The sequence below is a fragment of the Bactrocera neohumeralis genome, unplaced genomic scaffold, assembly GCF_024586455.1.
Source record: "Bactrocera neohumeralis isolate Rockhampton unplaced genomic scaffold, APGP_CSIRO_Bneo_wtdbg2-racon-allhic-juicebox.fasta_v2 cluster09, whole genome shotgun sequence".
In the NCBI taxonomy this organism is placed as follows: domain Eukaryota; kingdom Metazoa; phylum Arthropoda; class Insecta; order Diptera; family Tephritidae; genus Bactrocera; species Bactrocera neohumeralis.
Window position 1 is genome coordinate 33078657 of NW_026089622.1, and position 20018 is coordinate 33098674.

The window sequence follows — 20018 nt, forward strand, 5'->3', positions numbered from 1 at the left end:
AGTATAAGCAGGATTATAAAAATAAGCTACGGCAATCATAAAAAAACCAAAACAAAAGCATATGTATGTCAATTAACATCCTTTTTATTATAAATAAAATCCCCATATCGCATTTTATATTACATACAGAGAGCATAACTTGCTCACTTATTATTCTGACCAAATTTATACGTATGTTTAATCATATTCACATGAATATATTTTAAATGCATATACATACATATATCTAAAATTAAAAAATTATTAAATTCTCTTTTCGCGGCTTCTTAACACTGCGAACATATGTATATACATGCACATGTATGTATATGCGGCGCAAGTATAAAAATATATTTACATACATAAAAACGAGGGAACTTGAGAAAAGTACCGGCGGTCGATTAATTCTCTTTTCGTGGTTTTTCTTACGAATATACATATGCATATATATACGTATTAGGGCGGGTCGATTTAAAAATCGCCCATTGCTCTATGAAAATCATATTCTTGGGATCAAAATAAGAAACTTTAGAGGTATGCCGAAGGAACCATACCTCTCAAACGAATTTTGATGTCCCCCAATTTGGGTCGAACTTTTGGGTAGGGCCAATTTTGCAAAATCCCACTTTGACCCATTTAGAGTGCTCCAATCGAGTCCAAATGTATGACCGACCCCCACTAACTTTGGACGGCCGATCCACCCATGCCAGTGGCACACCCCCTGGAACTCCACTGGGGGGTTCCCCATACAATCATTTCAAAAAATCACCATTTTTGGCCTTTATGTGAAAAAATCAGCTAAATGGCTATGTTTTTTCTTCATTTTTATTTATTTATTTATAATAATATCTATTTTTTCTCTTAAGAAATTTATTTAGTCAGAACATATGTAAATGAAAAAATTAATTTAAGTAAGTTATAGAAAAGAAACTAAAAAAAATATTGTTTGAAGTCTGTTTTACTTTCAAGTCTGGGCAATTTCGCACGGCTCTCTAATGTCGTCGCAATAACAGCCTCTACATTTTCCGGCGTTACCCGTTTGGAAACGCTAGCTAGCAATTGAACATGTCGTTCCGTTCCTTGTATGTGTGATAGAATTTTTGGATCATTAAACGGTGGATCGTCTTGATTTAAATATTCTTTCAATGCATCGTACGGAATGCTTCGAGTGAATGGTGGTTCAAATACGATATTTATACCATTCAAATTGATCATTTCCGTATAACTTGTGCAATTAAAGTTTATATCTGGTTTTTTATAAACTCTAAGTTCCATTTGCTCGTCAACATCGGTTCGATAGCGTAGTGTTTTCTTGATGGCATAGTCGCGCTTTTCTTTCCTATCATCAAACAACATTGATAACAAGATATTTTCCGAATGCGCATAATATGAATTATCTTTAATTACTTGATTGATAATTTTGCGTAAACGAGGTTCTAGAAATCGTGACCAACCAATGAACTTGAAAAATAATGCACTGCCGTACACGACAGAGCTGTAATACTTGATATTGAAGTACATTGGCACATAACATTTAATTATAAATTCAACCAGAATTCTTAAATTTGCATCTGGATTTTCCGTTGTCACATATCTTCTTCTTCTTAATTGGCGTAGAAACCGCTTAAGCGATTATAGCCGAGTTAACAACAGCGCGCCAGTCGTTTCTTTTTTTTCGCTACGTGGCGCCAATTGGATATTCCAAGCGAAGCCAGGTCCTTCTCCACTTGGTCCTTCCAACGGAGTGGAGGTCTTCCTCTTCCTCTGCTTCCCCCGGCGGGTACTGCGTCGAATATTTTCAGAGCTGGAGTGTTTTCGTCCATCCGGACAACATGACCTAGCCAGCGTAGCCGCTGTCTTTTACTTCGCTGAACTATGTCGATGTCGTCGTATATCTCGTACAGCTCATCGTTCCATCGAATGCGGTATTCGCCGTGGCTAACGCGCAAAGGACCATAAATCTTTCGCAGAACTTTTCTCTCGAAAACTCGCAACGTCGACTCATCCGTTGTTGACATCGTCCAAGACTCTGCACCATACAGCAGGACGGGAATTATGAGTGACTTATAGAGTTTGGTTTTGTTTGTCGAGAGAGGACTTTGCTTCTCAATTGCCTACTCAGTCCGAAGTAGCACCTGTTGGCAAGAGTTATCCTGCGTTGGATTTCTAGGCTGACATTGTTGGTGGTGTTTACGCTGGTTCCAAGATAGACGAAATTATCTACGACTTCAAAGTTATGACTGTCAACAGTGACGTGAGAGCCAAGTCGCGAATGCGACGACTGTTTGTTTGATGACAGGAGATATTTCGTCTTGCCCTCGTTCACTGCCAGACCCATTTTCTGTGCTTCCTTGTCTAGCCTGGAGAAAGCAGAACTAAAGGCGCGGGTGTTGAGGCCGATGATATCAATATCATCGGCATACGCAACAGCTGTACACTCTTATAGAAGATGGTACCTTCTCTATTTAGTTCTGCGGCTCGAACTATTTTCTCCAAAAGCAGGTTGAAAAAGTCGCACGATAGGGAATCGCCTTGTCTGAAACCTCGTTTGGTATCGAACGGCTCGGAGAGGTCCTTCCCGATCCTGACGGAGCTTTTGGTGTTACTCAACGTCAGTTTACACAGCCGTATTAGTTTTGCGGGGATACCAAATTCAGACATCGCGGCATAAAGGCAGCTCCTTTTCGTGCTGTCGAAAGCAGCTTTGAAATCGACGAAGAGGTGGTGTGTGTCGATTCTCCTTTCACGGGTCTTTTCCATGATTTGGCGCATGATGAATATGTGGTCGGTTGTTGATTTGCCAGGTCTAAAGCCACACTGATAAGGTCCAATCAGTTTGTTGACGGTGGGCTTTAATCTTTCACACAATACGCTCGATAGAACCTTATATGCGATGTTGAGGAGGCTAATCCCACGGTAGTTGGCGCAGATTGTGGGGTCTCCTTTTTTATGGATTGGGCATAGCACACTTAAATTCCAATCGTTGGGCATGCTTTCGTCCGACCATATTTTACAAAGAAGCTGATGCATTCACCTTATCAGTTCTTTGCCGCCGTGTTTGAATAGCTCGGCCGGCAATCCGTCGGCCCCTGCCGCTTTGTTGTTCTTCAGGCGGGCAATTGCTATTCGAACTTCTTCATGGTCGGGTAATGGAACGTCTGCTCCATCGTCATCGATTGGGGAATCGGGTTCTCCTTCTCCTGGTGTTGTGCGTTCACTGCCATTTAGCAGGCTGGAGAAGTGTTCCCTCCATAATTTAAGTATGCTCTGGGCATCAGTGACTAGATCACCTTTGGGGGTTCTAAAGGAATACGCTCCGGTCTTGAAACCTTCCGTAAGCCGCCGCATTTTTTCGTAGAATTTTCGAGCATTACCCCTGTCGGCCAGCTTATCAAGCTCTTCGTACTCACGCATTTCAGCCTCTTTCTTCTTCTGTCTACAAATGCGTCTCGCTTCCCTCTTCAACTCTCGGTATCTATCCCATCCCGCACGTGTAGTGGTCGACCGTAACGTTGCGAGGTAGGTAGCCTGTTTTCTCTCCGCTACGACACGGCACTCCTCGTCGTACCAGCTGTTCTTTTGCACTTTCCGAAAACCAATGGTTTCGGTTGCAGCTGTACGTAAGGAGTTTGAAATGCCGTCCCACAGTTCCCTTATATCGAGTTGTTGACGCCTCAACCCTTTTTGGGATGTTTCCTCGTGGTAGCTGAACTTACCGACCGTAGTGCCAAAGATACCTTCTTTGCCCACCCTGGCGTTAAAGTCGCCAAGCACGATTTTGACATCGTGGCTGGGGCATCTCTCATAAGTGCGTTCCAAGCACTCATAAAAGGCATCTTTGGTCACATCGTCCTTCTCTTCCGTCGGGGTGTGGGCGCAAATCAGCGATATGTTGAAGAACCTCGCTTTGATGCGGATTGTGGCTAGACGTTCATTCACCGCAGTGAATGATAGTACTCGGCGACGGAGTCTCTCTCCCACCACGAATCCTACACTAAACTTGCGCTCCTTTATATGGCCACTGTAGTAAATGTCACAAGGACCTTCTCGTCTCTGTCCTTGTCCCGTCCATCGCCTTTCTTGGACGGCGGTGATGTCAGCCTTTGTCTTTACGAGGACATCAACCAGCTGGGCAGCGGCACCTTCCCAATTAAGGGACCGGACATTCCAGGTGCATGCCCTCAATTCGTAGTCCTTATTTCGTTTGCCATGGTCGTCATCAAAAGGGGGGTCTCTCATCCGAGGCTGGTTGTAGCTCTTCACTGGGGGTGTTTTTTACGTGGCGGGTCCCAAACCCAGCGCACAACCCTTGTAGGGAATGTTTCGCCTTCTCACTTTAGCTCGCCTTCGAACGGATGTTCTTAGGCCACCCAGAGGATACTTGGTCAAAGACCGGAAGTAGTGAGCTGCTTGAGCCATGTGTAAAAGAATTGTTTCTGGCCACTCCCAAGTGAATGGCGATCAGAGAATTTTCCTCACTTGCGTGAACTTCTACACATGTCTCCATCCTCCACATATAATCGCAATTATCTAGCGGCCTTGGTGGGCCACCGAGAATGTACAATTTTCCCTCGTTTGATGTTAGCCAGATCTACCGGATCCACGCCGCTATAAATTGCATGTGCCATGTCGTATAAATACTTCGAATCAGTGGAAAATTCTTATTTTTCTGGAGCAGGGGGCATATTTTGTAACTCAATTTTATGGAAGCCGTCCACCACCTAAAAATATATAATAATAAAATAATTAAAAATGGTTGACAATTATAATAAATGAGTGATAGCAATAACTTACCGGAAGAGTTTCACAAGTTTCGATTTGACGGCTCAGTTTTCCGGTTGCCGATTTTGGTCCAGTGCTGGTTGATTTATCCAAAGCTTCAAACAAATGCCGAAACAGAAGTTCGTTGAAGTGTAGAAGGCAAACAAACCAATGCAATGGTCTATTTAACAGCAATTCGAATCGTCGTATAATTCCACCGTGTGGGCCAGTGTTTGTTGGCTCACCGTCTGTGCATATTCCAATTAATGTATCCAGTGATATATTTTTATCGTTGAAAAAACCATTTAATTTGGTTGTTTTGTATTCAGCGGTTTCATGTTCCAGTCTTACGTAACCAATCAATTCAGAATTGGGTTCTCTCAAAATAACAAGATGAGGTTCTTTTACCATCCTAGTATGATACTTCTCATCAATTTTATCTATCGTTAAAGTATCATCTTTTCTGCCATCGAATGAAACGCTAACAAATTGGTATCATCTAACCGTTTGCGAAGCACTTCTTGTCTGCATTTCTCCTTTTCTCTGCGAACTTTCCATTTATCCATGATGAGAGGTTTCCCATGCTTATCTTTAATTTTAAAATCTTGCAAAAGAGCGGTTCCCAATGCTGATGCTACTCTGTCAAGCACACCAAATCTGTCACATACCAAGGCAAAGTTAAAACAATCGTATCTCTCTGTGTATTGTGAACTTGTGCTTCTATCCATATCTTCTTGAACCGGTGGCGGTGCGTATGTTGAATCATCGGGATCTTGGTATGTTGGCATTGATGACATAGGCCTTTCTCCTTGCTCTTCAGTTTCCATCATAAATGCATTCATTGTTAGTCTTCTCTGATTATGTTGATCGTGCATGAACTTTTTGAGGCGTTCGGGAACCCAGCCAAACCCTTCAAATCGCATTTACATGTTCCAATGTAAAAAATTGTTTCCAGAGATTTTACATACTCTGTAAATTTTTGGGTGTTGTTTCTTCTCTTGATTTTGAGGCAAAGTCTCAATTTGAGACTAGGTACTATTCACTAAACAGTCTCTAGCGGTAGTCTCAAAATATTGAGACCTGGTAGTTAGCAGGTCACAAAACTAAAAATAACTCCCGTCTGCCATTTTGAATATACTGAATAGAGATCATCATAGATATTAATCGATTGTCGTTTCTTTATATTTTGTAAGCAACTCAAACACGAAAAGGTTAAAAATAAATCAATTTTACATAAATTTCGTAAATATTATGAAACAAAGTCAACATATATTTTTATTTTCATTGATAATTATGTTTTTTGACTATGTTATAGAAAATTTAATATTTGTTATCGACATATTTATTTTCATTCAAGTGTAAAAACATCTCTGAATAATGAAATGTAATAGATTTTGTGACTGTCACTTACAGAATAGCAATATCATCTGAAGTCTCAAAAATTGTCTCTAACTTAAAATCTCAAATTTAGAGACTTGAGACTGTCTCAAGTTACAGAATCGCACGTTAAGATCAGTTGATTTTTTTGCCTCACCACAAATCGACCCGGCCTAATACGTATATATATATATGCACAAGCGGGCGCATACAAATATATACCATATATACTGAAAAATATACCCGATCGACATCGCGTACAAATCATATACAACAATATAATGTATATAACATATAACGTTTTATAACATTCTAAAATATTTGTACATAAGTGTAGTGTCACATATGTAGATACGCTCACTACTTCAAAGTCCACATTGGCATATATTCCGCGATACCCCTTGGGTTTTGGCTAACAAAACCAAGCAGGATTGTGTAAAAAACCAAAGCGTAATACATATGTACATACATGCATATGTACAAAGTGCAGTGATCTCTAAAACGAGCGCTCATTAGCACATAATAAATAATATATCCACCTATAGTTATACCCTATATGACATTTGAACATCAAATATATAACATAAAAAATAAAACAATGCGTTTTTATAAGCAGCACTATGTGCTTCTGTTGAGCTTTATTACAAAACTAACTACACTTAACTTTAAGGTTTATAATCTAACCTATGCTTGAGCCGGCCTACGTGACCAAAGATGCTTGGTCAGCTAAAAGGGTTTGCGCGTGTAGCGCTCACCTGCAGTTATTTGGTTTTGGGGGAGAAGACATGGTTGCGCGTGTTTCGCTCACTTAAGAATTTAGCGGATGCGCGTTTAGCGCAGTTGCACTTTTGGTTGTAATAGGACTCCAAAGTATGCAAACGGTTTGTATGTTTCTAGCATATAATGTGGGAATGGAATTTATGTAGAAGTTCATAAAATATTGTGTTAACTCCTCCCTCCGAAATATCAAGCGTCCCCGCTTGATTAATTAAAAAATGGGATGTCGTTAAGACTTCTATGCTGCGTCCTTTTAATTACTGGCATTTGAAATGATTCCGGTTTGCTAATAATTATTTCAGGCTTTACGCGCTTTTTGCATCTGAAAATTGCAATTATGGTAAGTACTAGGGCTAATAGCCCAAAATGAGTGAATAAACTGGATTTCACTAAAAGATTCAGAGAACTTATTTTTTTAATGTTTTTTATATTAAGCTCTTTCATAAGTTTTAAGGATAGAACTTCCTCGAACTCTGAATTTGAGTTTGAATGTTGGATTAAAGCAGGCAGTGGTCTCAAGCTATGTTGTTCTAAAGTTGTAAAATTCATGTTATTTATTCTTATAGTTTCATTAAAGATTCTTATCAAATATGATCCTCTTAATTTTCTAGTATTATTATTTGCAGTAATATTTCCTTCGAAATTATTTAAAAGTATTAATCCATTATTTATTTCTACAATATTTTTAACATGTTCCGTATTTGTTACGGTGCACTTATATGGTTTATTCCTTATTAAATTTTTTATACAATTTTCGTTTTCCAAATTAACAATTTGGGTTTGTTTGCAAATTTGTATTTCATTTATTATTTTACAATCTTTTTCTATACCATAATATTCTTCATTACATTTCAGTATTTTTTCAAAATTTATCTTTAAAATAGTTTCGTTTTTACTTAAAGGCTTAATTATAATAGATTTGCAAATTTCTTTACCGGTTTTCGGTATTTTTATCATATAAATTAGTAAGTTTTGTTTTACAGCAATTTGAACATCTGCAAAATTCAGAGATTCTTCTAACGAACCAAATTGCAGATTCTCTTCGATAAAAATTTTATTTATTCTATGCGCTTCTTGATTGTTAATAATAACTGAGTTAATAATATTCGCTTTAGTTAAATGAATTGCTCTTTTAATATTTTCTAACTCATCTTTGATTATGTCAATTTTAAATTTATATTTAAGTATTAGGGCGGTTTGAAATTCGTTACTACTTCCTAGAGACTTTATTATTGAGTTGCTAATTTCTGTTATATTGTTTATTCTTTCTAAAATGTTTTTGTTGATTATTAATTGTTGGTTGTTATTCTCGATTACTTCTTTAAATTTGCTGTTGATGGCTATTAAATCGTCATGGTCGGGGTTGCCAGCTATCCATTTCCAGGCTGATCCTATGTAGTCTAGTGATCTTTTGTTTTTGTATTTAGGTAAAATGTTATTAATTGTTATGTTGATATTACTGATTTCGTCTGTTATAAATGGGTATTGTAGAGTATTCTGTTATGTTTGTCATGTGGATAATCCGGTATGTTCCTGTTTGAATTTTGCCAATTCCTTCCTCCATCATTACGATTTCTGACTCGAGTGTAATCTAACACCTCAACCGAACCATCGCTTAAAATAAAGTTCAGGAAAAAGAGAGATCTAAAAATAATAAAAATGTTCTGAGTTAGTTTCGTATGCGGTCCTTGTGAACTATTTTGCCTGATTCTGTTTTTACAGTGGAATGTCTGTTTTCCTTAACTATTTCCTCTTTGTATCTTTTTGAAAGTTTTGTTCCTAATCTTTTATTCTGTTTAACAAAAATTTTGTCTCCTGTTCTATAGTCAATAGTTTCCTTTCTATATTTGTTATGATATTGCAGGTCCTTTTCCTGTTTCTCTTTTAATTTTTCTAGAACCTTTTTCATAGTTTCTTCTCTGTTAGTGGCATTTGAGGTAGGTCTACCGAAGAATATGTCAACGGGTTTTTTTCCTGTAACAGAATGAACAGAATGGTTGTATTCGTTTACAGACCATTCCATTAATTCGTCGAAATTTTTATCAGAGTGTTCCTGTTTTAAGCATCTCATAATTTCTGATATTGTTGAATGGAACCGTTCTATTTGTCCATTCACCTCGCTTTTATAGGGTGGTGCAGTGAATATTTTTATATTGAATTCGTTTTCTAACATGAATTTTATTGGTTGAGAATTAAATGTCCTTTCGTTATCGAAAACTATAGCCTTCGGAATTCCAAAATAAAATATTATTTCTCTTAAGGGTTTTTTTATACTGTCTATACTTTTCCCGTCTATTTTCTTTATAATGGCTAATTTGGAAAACTTGTCAATAGAAGTCAGTACTTTATGTTTGTCTGTTGAGAAAATGTCTATGTGAATAGTATGCCCTGAATATTCTGGTAAGGGTGTAGCTCCTAATTTTACATTGTTTGGGTGGCGATCATATTTATTTTCTTTACAAACTTTGCATAATTTTGTTATTTTTTTTTTTTTTTTTGACATAGAGGGAAATAATATTTTTCCAAAATCTGTAGCTTATTTTCTTTTTCGTTTCTGTGAGCACGATTATGTTCCTCGATTATTATTTTATCTTGGGCCTCGGTCTGAGTAATATCTTCAACTACTATTTGTGTGAAACGAATTTTGTAATTTGCGAAATGTAGAGGGTAGATTGATTGGATTTTTAGCATAATGTGCTCTGTGGTTTTTATACCATTGATTACCGATGGATTAAGATATTTCTTTAGAAGCGATTTTAGCGATTCTTCATTGTAGGTTGTTTCAGTTATTAAGTGCCTATGGTACGTAGGGAAAACTATTTCGAATTTGTATGAATTTTTGGAATCTTCTGATATGAAAATTTGGTTATTGAAGACGTTAATGGGTATTTCTACTGAAGAAATTAAATTTTCGGAAGAGCTGTCACTACTGTGGACAGTCATTGAATTTAAGTTAGCGATTGGTGGTCGTGAGAGTAGGTCTGCGACAATGTTTGTGTTGCCTGGTTTATAAATGATTTCGTGGTTATATTCTTCCAATTGTGCCTTCCATCTCTTCATTTTTGCATTAGTATTTTTGTTGCTGAGAGCAAAGGTCAATGGTTGGTGATCAGTGTAAATCTTAACCTTTTTTGATCCGTATAGGAAGCATTTCAGGGACTGTAGTGCCCAAATTATTGCCAACATTTCTTTTTCATTGGCGGCAAAAGTTTCCTCTGCTCTGCTTAGAGTTCTTGACAGAAAGGATATTGGCCTACTGTCGTGGGAAAGTACGGCTCCTAGAGCGTAATTTGAAGCATCCGTGGTAAGCTCAAAAGCTTTTTCGAAATCTGGATAGTGAAGTATAACATCGTCTGACGTCAAGCAATTTTTCAGGTCTTTAAAAGCTTCTACTTGTTGTGCTGTTAGATTTAAAAGTGTCCTTTTAGACTGATTCTTGGAAACTCTTCCAAGCTCTCCTCTCAGTATTTCAGTCAGGAGTTTTGCAATTTGTGCGTACGCCTTTATAAATCTGCGATAATGTCCGGTCATTCCTAAAAAGGAGCGTAAATCATGGACAGTTTTGGGCCGTGGAAAATTTATTATAGCTTCTATCTTTTTTTGTGTAGTGCGAATTCCATTTTGGCCAACTATTATACCGAGGAACTCGATTTCCTTTTTGATAAATTCACATTTATCGAACTGTACCTTTAAATGCGCTTTTTCGAGAGTGTCAAATATAATTGCAAGATTTCTAAAATGATCTTCTTTACTTTTGCCAAAGATAATTATGTCGTCAACATAAACGTAGCACCGAACGCCGATGTGTTTCCGTAGCACATCATCCAAAGTGCGTTGGAAAATGGCAGGCGCATTTCTTAAGCCGAATGGAAGTCGAGTAAATTCGAATTACCCATTGGCAATAGAGAAGGCGGTCTTCTCAATATCTGCTTCGTTGAGAGCAATCTGATGGAATCCACTCTTAAGGTCAATTGTAGAAAAATACTTATTTGATCCTAGATTAGTTAGAATAGTGGTAATATCTGGAATGGGATATTTATCTGGTATGGTATCCTCGTTCAATTTACGATAGTCGATAACCATACGAAATTTTTTTAATCCTGAGGCGTCTTCTTTCTTCGGTACGACCCATACCGGAGAATTGTAGGGAGATTTCGATGGTCGAATAATGCCATCTTTAAGTAATTCCTCAATTTGTTTGTCTATTTCTTTTTTAAAGGCATTGGATAGGGGTAAGTTTTGGAATATATTGGTCTATCGCTTTTAGTCCTAATTTCGGCTTTAACGTTCGTGACATATGTTAATTTTTTATCTGGTTCAGCAAATAATGTTGGGCAAGAGTTAAAGAGTTGTTTTAATCTTTCGTTATCTTCGGGACTCAAATGATTTAGCCTTAATGTAGTGTGTGCAATAGAGTTAATTGCTAACTGGTGGATGGGGTATTCATATTTATTGAGTAATGTAAAATAGTTCTCCTTAGTAAAAATTACTGCGTTTAAACTTTTCATTGTATCGTTACCTATTATGGCATCAAAGGTTCTTAACTTGGGCAAAATGTGAAATTTTAATTTACCTACTTCATCACCGAAAACACTGATATTAGCATGATGAGTAATTTTGACGGGTCCACCAACAGAATTTGCAATGAAGGGTTTGTTCGGAATGGGGTTCCTAATATAAGTTGGACTAATATAATTTTTGTTCGATCCGGTATCTAATAAAAATTTTAGTTCATTGCCATTTTTCATTTTGAAACGATAGTATGGCAATGAGGAGTTTATTCTAAAAAATTGATATTGTCACTAGGGGTTGCTTCGATCTCTTCTTGTTCTTCGTTGTATTCGGGTTGGTAGTCCTGTGAAGACTCGTAGTACCCTTCAGGATATTCTAATATTTCATTATTGTATTCTATTGGGTCAGTTTCTGTAACTTCAGTATTGTAGATCCGTTGCATTTTATTAGGAGTCTGTATTATCTGTGATGGTGGTCTCTTACTAGCTTGATTATTATTAGCCTGCGCTGGTCCATTACTAAATGCTTGTGGTTTGTTACTGAATGTTTGCTGCCTATTATAAAATGTTTGATTTTGTTGATACTGAGGCCTATTCTGATAATTTATTTGCTTCGTTTGAACAGAGCGATCAACTTCCATTGGTGTAGGAGGTTTTGGAGGAAGAGGTGGTCTAAAGTTTGGTTGCACTGTGACGTAGTGTCGGTTTTGTCCGTACTGTTGATACGAATTTGGTCTAAGGGATTGGTTGTGAACATTTGTAAGTTCTGGTTAAAAGGGTCTTACTTGGGGTTTGAATGAGTATGACCTTGGTTGATTGTGGCTAATGGGTTGATTGTGGCTAATAGGTTTGGTATTGGTCGGCAAGCGACTGATACTATTTGTATGGTTCGTCCTGTAATTCATGTTGCCTAATTTGAGACACATATTGAGAGCCTGTGGTAAACTGGTTGGTTCCTTTACACTTAACAGACTGGGTAAGTTACCGTTCAGACCTCTTATAAATGTGTCGAGTGCCTTTTCTCTATATGTCGTTGTCATGGCATACAAATCTTCTTCACCTAACTCCAGGCAATCGATTTCCGATATTAACGAAACGATTTTTTTTTTTTGATTAGGAGTGAAAGTGGAAGGGATGTTAGGAGGGGAAACGTTAGTGCTGGATGAGTGCAGATTTAATCTCGACAATGTCGATGCTATTTGTTCTTCCTGACTCATTTTGTTCACTTGTTTCTGATTATTTAAATTAAATTTTTTTTTTTTTTACAGTGTTAACTTTTCTTTTGTTATAACAATAATTATTTCCTTTCACATAACCTTACTTACTAATAATCTTAATATCAAACTTACATAAATATCATTTGCATTTTCCTGTGTTGATAATGTTTCCTCCTTTGTGTGATTAATTTAGATTTCTCCTCTTGTAGTTGTATTTGTTGTATTGGTTGTATTTGATGAATTAACTTAAATCTTTCCTCTAGGAGTTGTATTTGTTGTATTGGTTGTATTTGATGAATTAATTTAAATCTTTCCTTTTATAGTTGTATTATTTTACACTTGTTTAATTTATTCTAAATTTCCCCGTCACGCACTTTTTGTTCAATGTATTTGTATTTAGCTTATGCTTTTCGTTCGGCTGGGTTGATACTGCCCGTCCTTTTTCCGAAAGGTACTAAGGGGCCGAGTACGAAATGTTATTTAGGTTTCGTCCGCGAGTATAAAAAAATATTATTATTTTTTCCTCACGGTCCCTGCTCGGGCGCCACATAAAAAATAAAACAATGCGTTTTTATAAGCAGCACTATGTGCTTCTGTTGAGCTTTATTACAAAACTAACTACACTTAACTTTAAGGTTTATAATCTAACCTATGCTTGAGCCGGCCTACGTGACCAAAGATGCTTGGTCAGCTAAAAGGGTTTGCGCGTGTAGCGCTCACCTGCAGTTATTTGGTTTTGGGGGAGAAGACATGGTTGCGCGTGTTTCGCTCACTTAAGAATTTAGCGGATGCGCGTTTAGCGCAGTTGCACTTTTGGTTGTAATAGGACTCCAAAGTATGCAAACGGTTTGTATGTTTCTAGCATATAATGTGGGAATGAAATTTATGTAGAAGTTCATAAAATATTGTGTTAACTTATATAAAAAAATATATATATATAGAATAATAAAATAAATAAAATATTTCCGGTCATTAAAAAATAATTAAATATTAATTACATATTTCTTATACAAAATTCATTGCTGAGAGTGACAGTTTGATACGATACTGCACTCGATTTTCATCTTCACCAAAATAGAAATCAAAAAAGACAATTTAGACAAATTTTGGACGGGCTCCAAGCGGCATATGACGCAATCGTAGAATCCGATGATTCAGATCTACCAGAGAATTTTAAATCCTCGGCTTACACCAAGTATGAACACTGCCTAAACCAACTAAAGCTATTAAGAGCAATTGCACCTACTCCACAACCGAGGGTAGAGCTGCTACAAAGCCCAGCCCAAGGGGCAAGTTCAGGCATTCACCTTAAAGTGCCAGTATGCGACACAGATATAAGTATTTCATGGTGGTTATGAACAGTGGCCGTCCTTCCAGGACGTGCTTACAGCTGTGTACATAAACCATCCTAAATTATCTCAAGCGCAGAAATTGTATCACCTCAGATACAAAACCAAAGGTCCATCAGGCGTAATAGTTAAACAGTTCGCTCTCAATGACGAAAATTTCAATTTTGCTTGGAAAGCTCTTAATGCACGTTATGAAAACGAGAGAATATTGGTCGACAAAAAGCTTTCGATATTAATGAATTTGCCAAAAATTCAGAACGAAATCAGTGAAGAATTCATAAAGCTTCAATCCACTGTTTCAAATTGTTTGTCCGTTATATCGACACAGAATATTCTCACAGATAACTGGGACCCAATTCTGGTAAATATATGCACAGCTGCATTGCCAGAAAAATCGTTACTTTTGTGGGAGCAATCGCTCTCATCGCGAAGAAAGTGCCCAACGTGGCAGCAAATGAAAGAATTTTTTACTACCCAATATGAAATTGCAGAAAGGGTAGTAAAAAACTAGTCAGAGCGAAAAACATTCAAAACGACCTCAACAGAAGCTTCATTAGAGCCCAAGCACGTAGTCACAATAATTTAAATAGAAGCTTTTTTAAGAATCAATAGTTCACTTCCGAACAATATAAGCAAACGTCATGCGAACTTTGTAGAGGAGGTCACAAGCTCAAATCGTGCGACACCACACATAATTAACAAAAGGGATGGACGGACGGCGCCAGGTCTCTTTTGTTCTTCATCCGCGCGCATACACGCATCCCATATCATAATCGGTATGCGTTCGCTGCAATTTCGCAAGAAAGATGAGTGTCGGTAATCTTGTATCTCTTAAGCGTATCGAATTTACTATGGTCCTTCAAAGCCGTACCGGACGGCACTAGTGATAACAAAAAAAAAAAAAAAAAATCTTTTTAAATTAATCACGGTAACGCGACGACGCGGTAAATATCAAAATATCATCAATTACAAAAAATTGTTGTGAAGTGAAATAATATACTTGTACATATACGGAAACAAGCAAATCAAATGTACACACAGTATAATTTAACAAGGAAAAAACAAGTTGAAAAATTGTGAAAAGTGGGAAGAACCGTTGGTGACAAAACCGTAAGAACCAAAAACAAAAAAAAAGTGAAATATTAATATTGTGGCAAAAATCTTGCTTAGGCGATGGTGAAAAGTAAGAAGAACGGTGGTAACAAAATCCTAAGGAAAAAAAAAATATATATGTAGGGCAAGGTGGGGAATGGGCCACGTTTTGATTTCGGTTAAAAAGTCACATAAAAGTTATTTTTTGTTAAAATTCCAAAGCATGGATTTGTAGTGCGAGTCGTAACCTTCCTTTTGATAACATTGGTTTGATAAAATTCTACAAAAATTTAAAAGTTATAGCCATTGGCGCAAAAAACCTGATTTTGCGATTTTGAAAAAAAGGTGGGGAAAATCGATTAAAACATGATTGTTACCGATGAAAAACGTTTATTTATCAATGGAAATGAAAGAGAGATTCATAAATAATAATTAAAATAGGAATTGGCGAAAAAAATTATTCCGACTCGCAGTGGATGCAGGTGTAAGTGTTCGGGTTCGGTCCGGCACATTTCAAGTGAACCCCTCGATCACAAACGATGCAATGGGCCGTGTTTTGACGATTCTCGTGCTTCGGCATCTTTTTCTTGCAAATCGTGCAAAAATCGAAGTCCTCTTCGATGTCGGTTTCGGTCGGAGACGGGCTTCTCTTCCGTGGCGTCTTCGATTTGCCACGGCCTTTTTGCTTCTTGGCTGCTGGTTCATCGGCTGCCTTCGTCAATTTTTGCCGCTTTTTTCGGCCTTGTCACGCAGATCTGCGACAACCTCAGGCGATGTCAAAATCGTTGACTCCATTGTCTTGCGGCCACGTTTTGATTTCGGCGCAGGTGTGCCCAATTTCAACGGGCCAACCGATTTCAATGCATCACGGAGCTGTGGAGCCGAAACAAGAGACAACGACGATGATGCAGCACCACTTGTTGAAGCTGGGGCACTTGTCGATGCCTCCGACGTTGACACCTCCTCATTCGCAGCAGTCACAATGGCATCATCAGAGGCAAGAACTCGACGTTGATTGTCGGCGTCTTTCTCTTCGTCAGTTCCGAAGCGACAAAGTCAACTTCAGTGAAAATTTGCGGGTTGAACGGGTAGATGCCAGTTGTTCGGAAGCCGGATTTGATGGTTTTCGGCGTTAACATAACATCGAGGCACTGATCGACAAGGAGCAGCACATGATGCAGATCGAAAGTGACACCAATGTTGGACTTTTTCCATGCATCATGCTTCACGGTCATCATGCCTTTAAATGGTGCAAATACCGCAACATCTAGCGGCTGCATTTTGTGCGTGCATTTCGGTGGAAAAGACAGCAACGTGATGCCATGATCCAACGCCAAATCTATCGCCTCGATCGATAAATGCGAACCGTGGTTGTCCAGCAGCAACATGGTTGGCGAATCGGCATTAGCACCGGTGTGCTTGATGAAATGACGCATGAATTGAGGGAATACGTCAGAGTTCATGTAACCAGAACCGTTCGCAACACCAACTGCGCCATGACTCGCATGAGTCATTAAAATCTCTTTCATGTTGACTCGGGGAAAGAGGAAGAATGGCGGTATAGACTGGCCACTAGCGCTGACGGCCAAAGCCAAAGACACATTGGTGCCTTTTTCGGCAGATGTTGATGAGCCGACCTGCTTTTGTCATTGCTGGTTTTGACAGGTCTGGTTGGCACGGTCGGGCACCCGGTTTCATCCATGTTCCATATTCGGTGAGGTTCAAACGGCGTCTTACCGAGAACGGATGAAAGGTTGGCAAAGAATGCATCGACATTCTCTTTGTTGAATCGCTTCGCACGGCTCTGGCTTACTTGCTCTGGTGTTCGCAGTGACAAATTTTTGTGGCGTTTCATAAACGCCAACTGCCAATCCTTACTCGCCTGTTGATTGTCGTTCCATGGATCCAGATACGACGCGCCAACTTTCCGAGCAAATTCATACGCGAGCTTACGAAGCTCCATCAAACTAATTCCATAGTTGATGTCGCTGGCCTGGAGAATGTAGCTTATCAGCGCCTTCTTTTGTTCGATGTTGAAGATCTGAAATAAAAAAAAAATTATTTATTATTCGATGAAAGAAAAAGAAAGAAACCAGCAGAACTCACTGTTTTTGTGCCCATCGTCGTGCTTTCAGCCAGCAAATTCTTCATTACATCGGCATTGGCAGTAGTAACGTCGATGCTCGCACCATCAAATGCTGCAATATAACGCATCAGGTTGGTCCTCGGAATTTTGTGTGCCGTCGCAGATTGTCGAACGCTGTTGTGATGTATTTTCACCGACTTGATCGCCTCCAAAATGTTGTCGAAATCAACAATTTTCTCTTGTTTGGGATAGTACCGCGGCATAATGACTAAAAAAAAATTTTTCGGAGCACGAAACTATCAGGAAATGTTGAAAAACTATTGTGTTGTTGAAATTCTGCACGAAAAATCACTTATACACGTCAAATATATGAAGTTAGCATGTCAAATGTAAAAAACTATGTGGCCCGACATTCCCCGTAATAAGCCCGTTCCCCAAACGCTCATATTTGCAAAATGGCGGTGGATAATGAACACAATGTAAATTCGTGCAAAATTTCTTTTGTGTGTCGAAGGCTAAAGGCTCAACTAATATTATAAACATATTTACCTGGATGAATTTATTGGAAAATGTGAAAAAAATCAACTGTACACAGAGTTGAAAAAAAACTTTTGGAGTGTCGAATTTCTTTTTGTTGTCGCAGAGAGGTTATAACACGTGTTTACAGCTCGAGTGCTATATAGAAACTGAGCTTAGTATGAGACGAGCCGATGACAGTTGGTTGCAGCTGTCAACCTATACTAGGGAAAAAAATATCGCGCTGGCCCGGGATTCCCCCTGCCCCTATATATGTATATAATAATTCTTATACGGTATACACATAAGTATGTATATGGGTACAGTGCCAGTGGAGTGACCAAAACCAAAAAAAAAAAGGTTTACGTCAGAAGAGAGTGAAGTGGCAAAATCGCGAGTTAAGGAATGTATTCCTTATAATAGTAACAAACATCAAATCAACCTTTTTTCAGTAAACAGAATACAGAAACAACCTTGAGTTGGAACAACTGAATTACACTATCACTACAACAAACAATCCTAAACAAACAAGTATCAAAACAACATTGAGTTTAAATACCACAACAACCTTATCTTAAAACAAAGCAAATGTATCTAGGCAAACAATATATATAGTGTGTAAACAAACCTAAACAAATAATACAATCTGTATTTAGACAAACTATCAACTAGTAATAAGTAAACATACTAGTTAGTATAAATAGAAATAAGAAACATGTAATAAGTTAGTCTTAAGAGTATAAATAAAGAGTACACATTTCGGTACAGCTAAAATTAACTCGCGCAAATATAATAATTAGTGCTAAAGTGTGGGGACATATAACCCACAGACAAAAGGAAAAAAACCAAATTGGAAAATAAAAGGAACGAGGAAAACGCAACAACACCGGCAGCAGAAGAACTGGGGGAAAGGAAAACAAGGAACAGGTACAGTCACAAGCGCAGGCGCAAGCACAAGCACTCCAGCAAAACTTGCGTGACAGAAACTCCAATACTTTTACACAATTTTTACTTGTCACTAACACTCCCTCACAAATCTTTGAAATGAGTAAGAAGTCAATCTTTTGTGTCTTCTGTTTGTTTTATATTATAAGCTCTTCACTCAACAAATGTTAAGCAAAAATAAAACAAAAGAAGACAAACAAATTTTTTAGCTGTCACCGCTTATTGAAAACGATGGATGTGAAAGTGTACAGCATGATACCGTGAATTTGACGTTTGCTTGTTCGTTGTGACAAATTGAATTCGAAGAAACCAAAAATTCGGTTAAAAACGCGTTGATATTGAGAATTGTGCAGATTTGTGCTTGTGGATATTTATGCAAAATTATTTAAAATAAATATTTAAATCTATTCAAATTGCGTTTCGTTAAATTTGTGAACTATTTGTGTCTATAATATTTGGAAAAAAAAGGTGAGTAGAGAAAATAATAATTCAATATGAAAAAAATACATTTAGTGCATATATGAGCCAGGAAAAAAAGGCTTTTAACCTAAGTGTATTTTTCACTGTAATTATTGCATTCTCCCGACGGTGTCCCGACTTTGTGTAACTGGGACGGTAGGGGAGGCATGCAACCGCTATCAAAGTTTCTGTTGTCCAACATATTATATGGTAAATTTTATACATACATATTTAACTAAAAATATGTATTTTAAATTTATTTTTCATTACATTTTTTGTAGATTCTTTGATCACTTGTGGACTTGCAAATTTCGAGCAACAAATGCGGAAGTCCATCGAAATGACCCACCATAGATTTAAGCAAAAAAAATATAGAAAGCGAAAAGCTGAAAAATGATAACATGGTAATATTTTTTTAGACATACATATGTACATATGAAAACACATTTGTATGTTGTGGAATCTAAGTCGTTCGGACCGACAATGTGTGTTTTCGATGAGTTTTCACTGACAACTATCAATAGCGGTATTCTCTTTCTCTTGCAAAATTGCACGATGACACAAAATATATAGATACCTATGCAAGGCCAAGAGCACCCATTGCAGAATCTAGTGATATATGACGGCACGAATATAAACGCGGGTTTTGGTCTGACATATTTATAGCCATTGCAAATAATTTTCTGCGTGTGTTTGTTATTGTGCCGTTGCACCAAAAGGAAAATTCTGTAATTTCTGCACCGTGAAAGGTTTTGCAAAAGCAAGAGAATGCCCCCAATATGAGAATATCAAGCGACAGCTGTTTTTGTATATGGAATGTAAACAAATATTAAGTGACAATTTAGGGCCGGCAAAATATGTCTTCCAAAAACATCGATTAAACTAGAGCAGGCACCGATTATGATGAGTGGAATGTAAGTTTTCAAGAAGTTTTCAGCGAAAACTGTGT

General features: G+C 37.7%; 2 protein-coding genes across 2 annotated transcripts in view; both read right to left on the minus strand.

The window, feature by feature from the left end:
* Window positions 1–16096, minus strand: part of LOC126764244 (uncharacterized) — a 480626-nt gene extending 464530 nt beyond the window's left edge. Inside the window, exon 1 of the mRNA XM_050482053.1 lies at window positions 15829–16096. Within this exon, the coding sequence (XP_050338010.1) occupies window positions 15829–15858 (30 nt within the window). The 5' untranslated portion in view covers window positions 15859–16096. The remainder of the gene's footprint in view (window positions 1–15828) is intronic.
* Window positions 16097–16588: 492 nt separating this feature from the next.
* On the minus strand, window positions 16589–17755 carry LOC126764709 (uncharacterized). The gene is made up of 2 exons (XM_050482361.1): window positions 17170–17755; window positions 16589–17104 (listed from the first exon to the last, which is right to left on the minus strand). Exons 1-2 carry the CDS (start codon window positions 17410–17412, stop codon window positions 16589–16591), a joined length of 759 nt encoding a protein of 252 aa, XP_050338318.1. The 5' UTR covers window positions 17413–17755.
* Between the last annotated feature and the right edge of the window lie 2263 nt (window positions 17756–20018).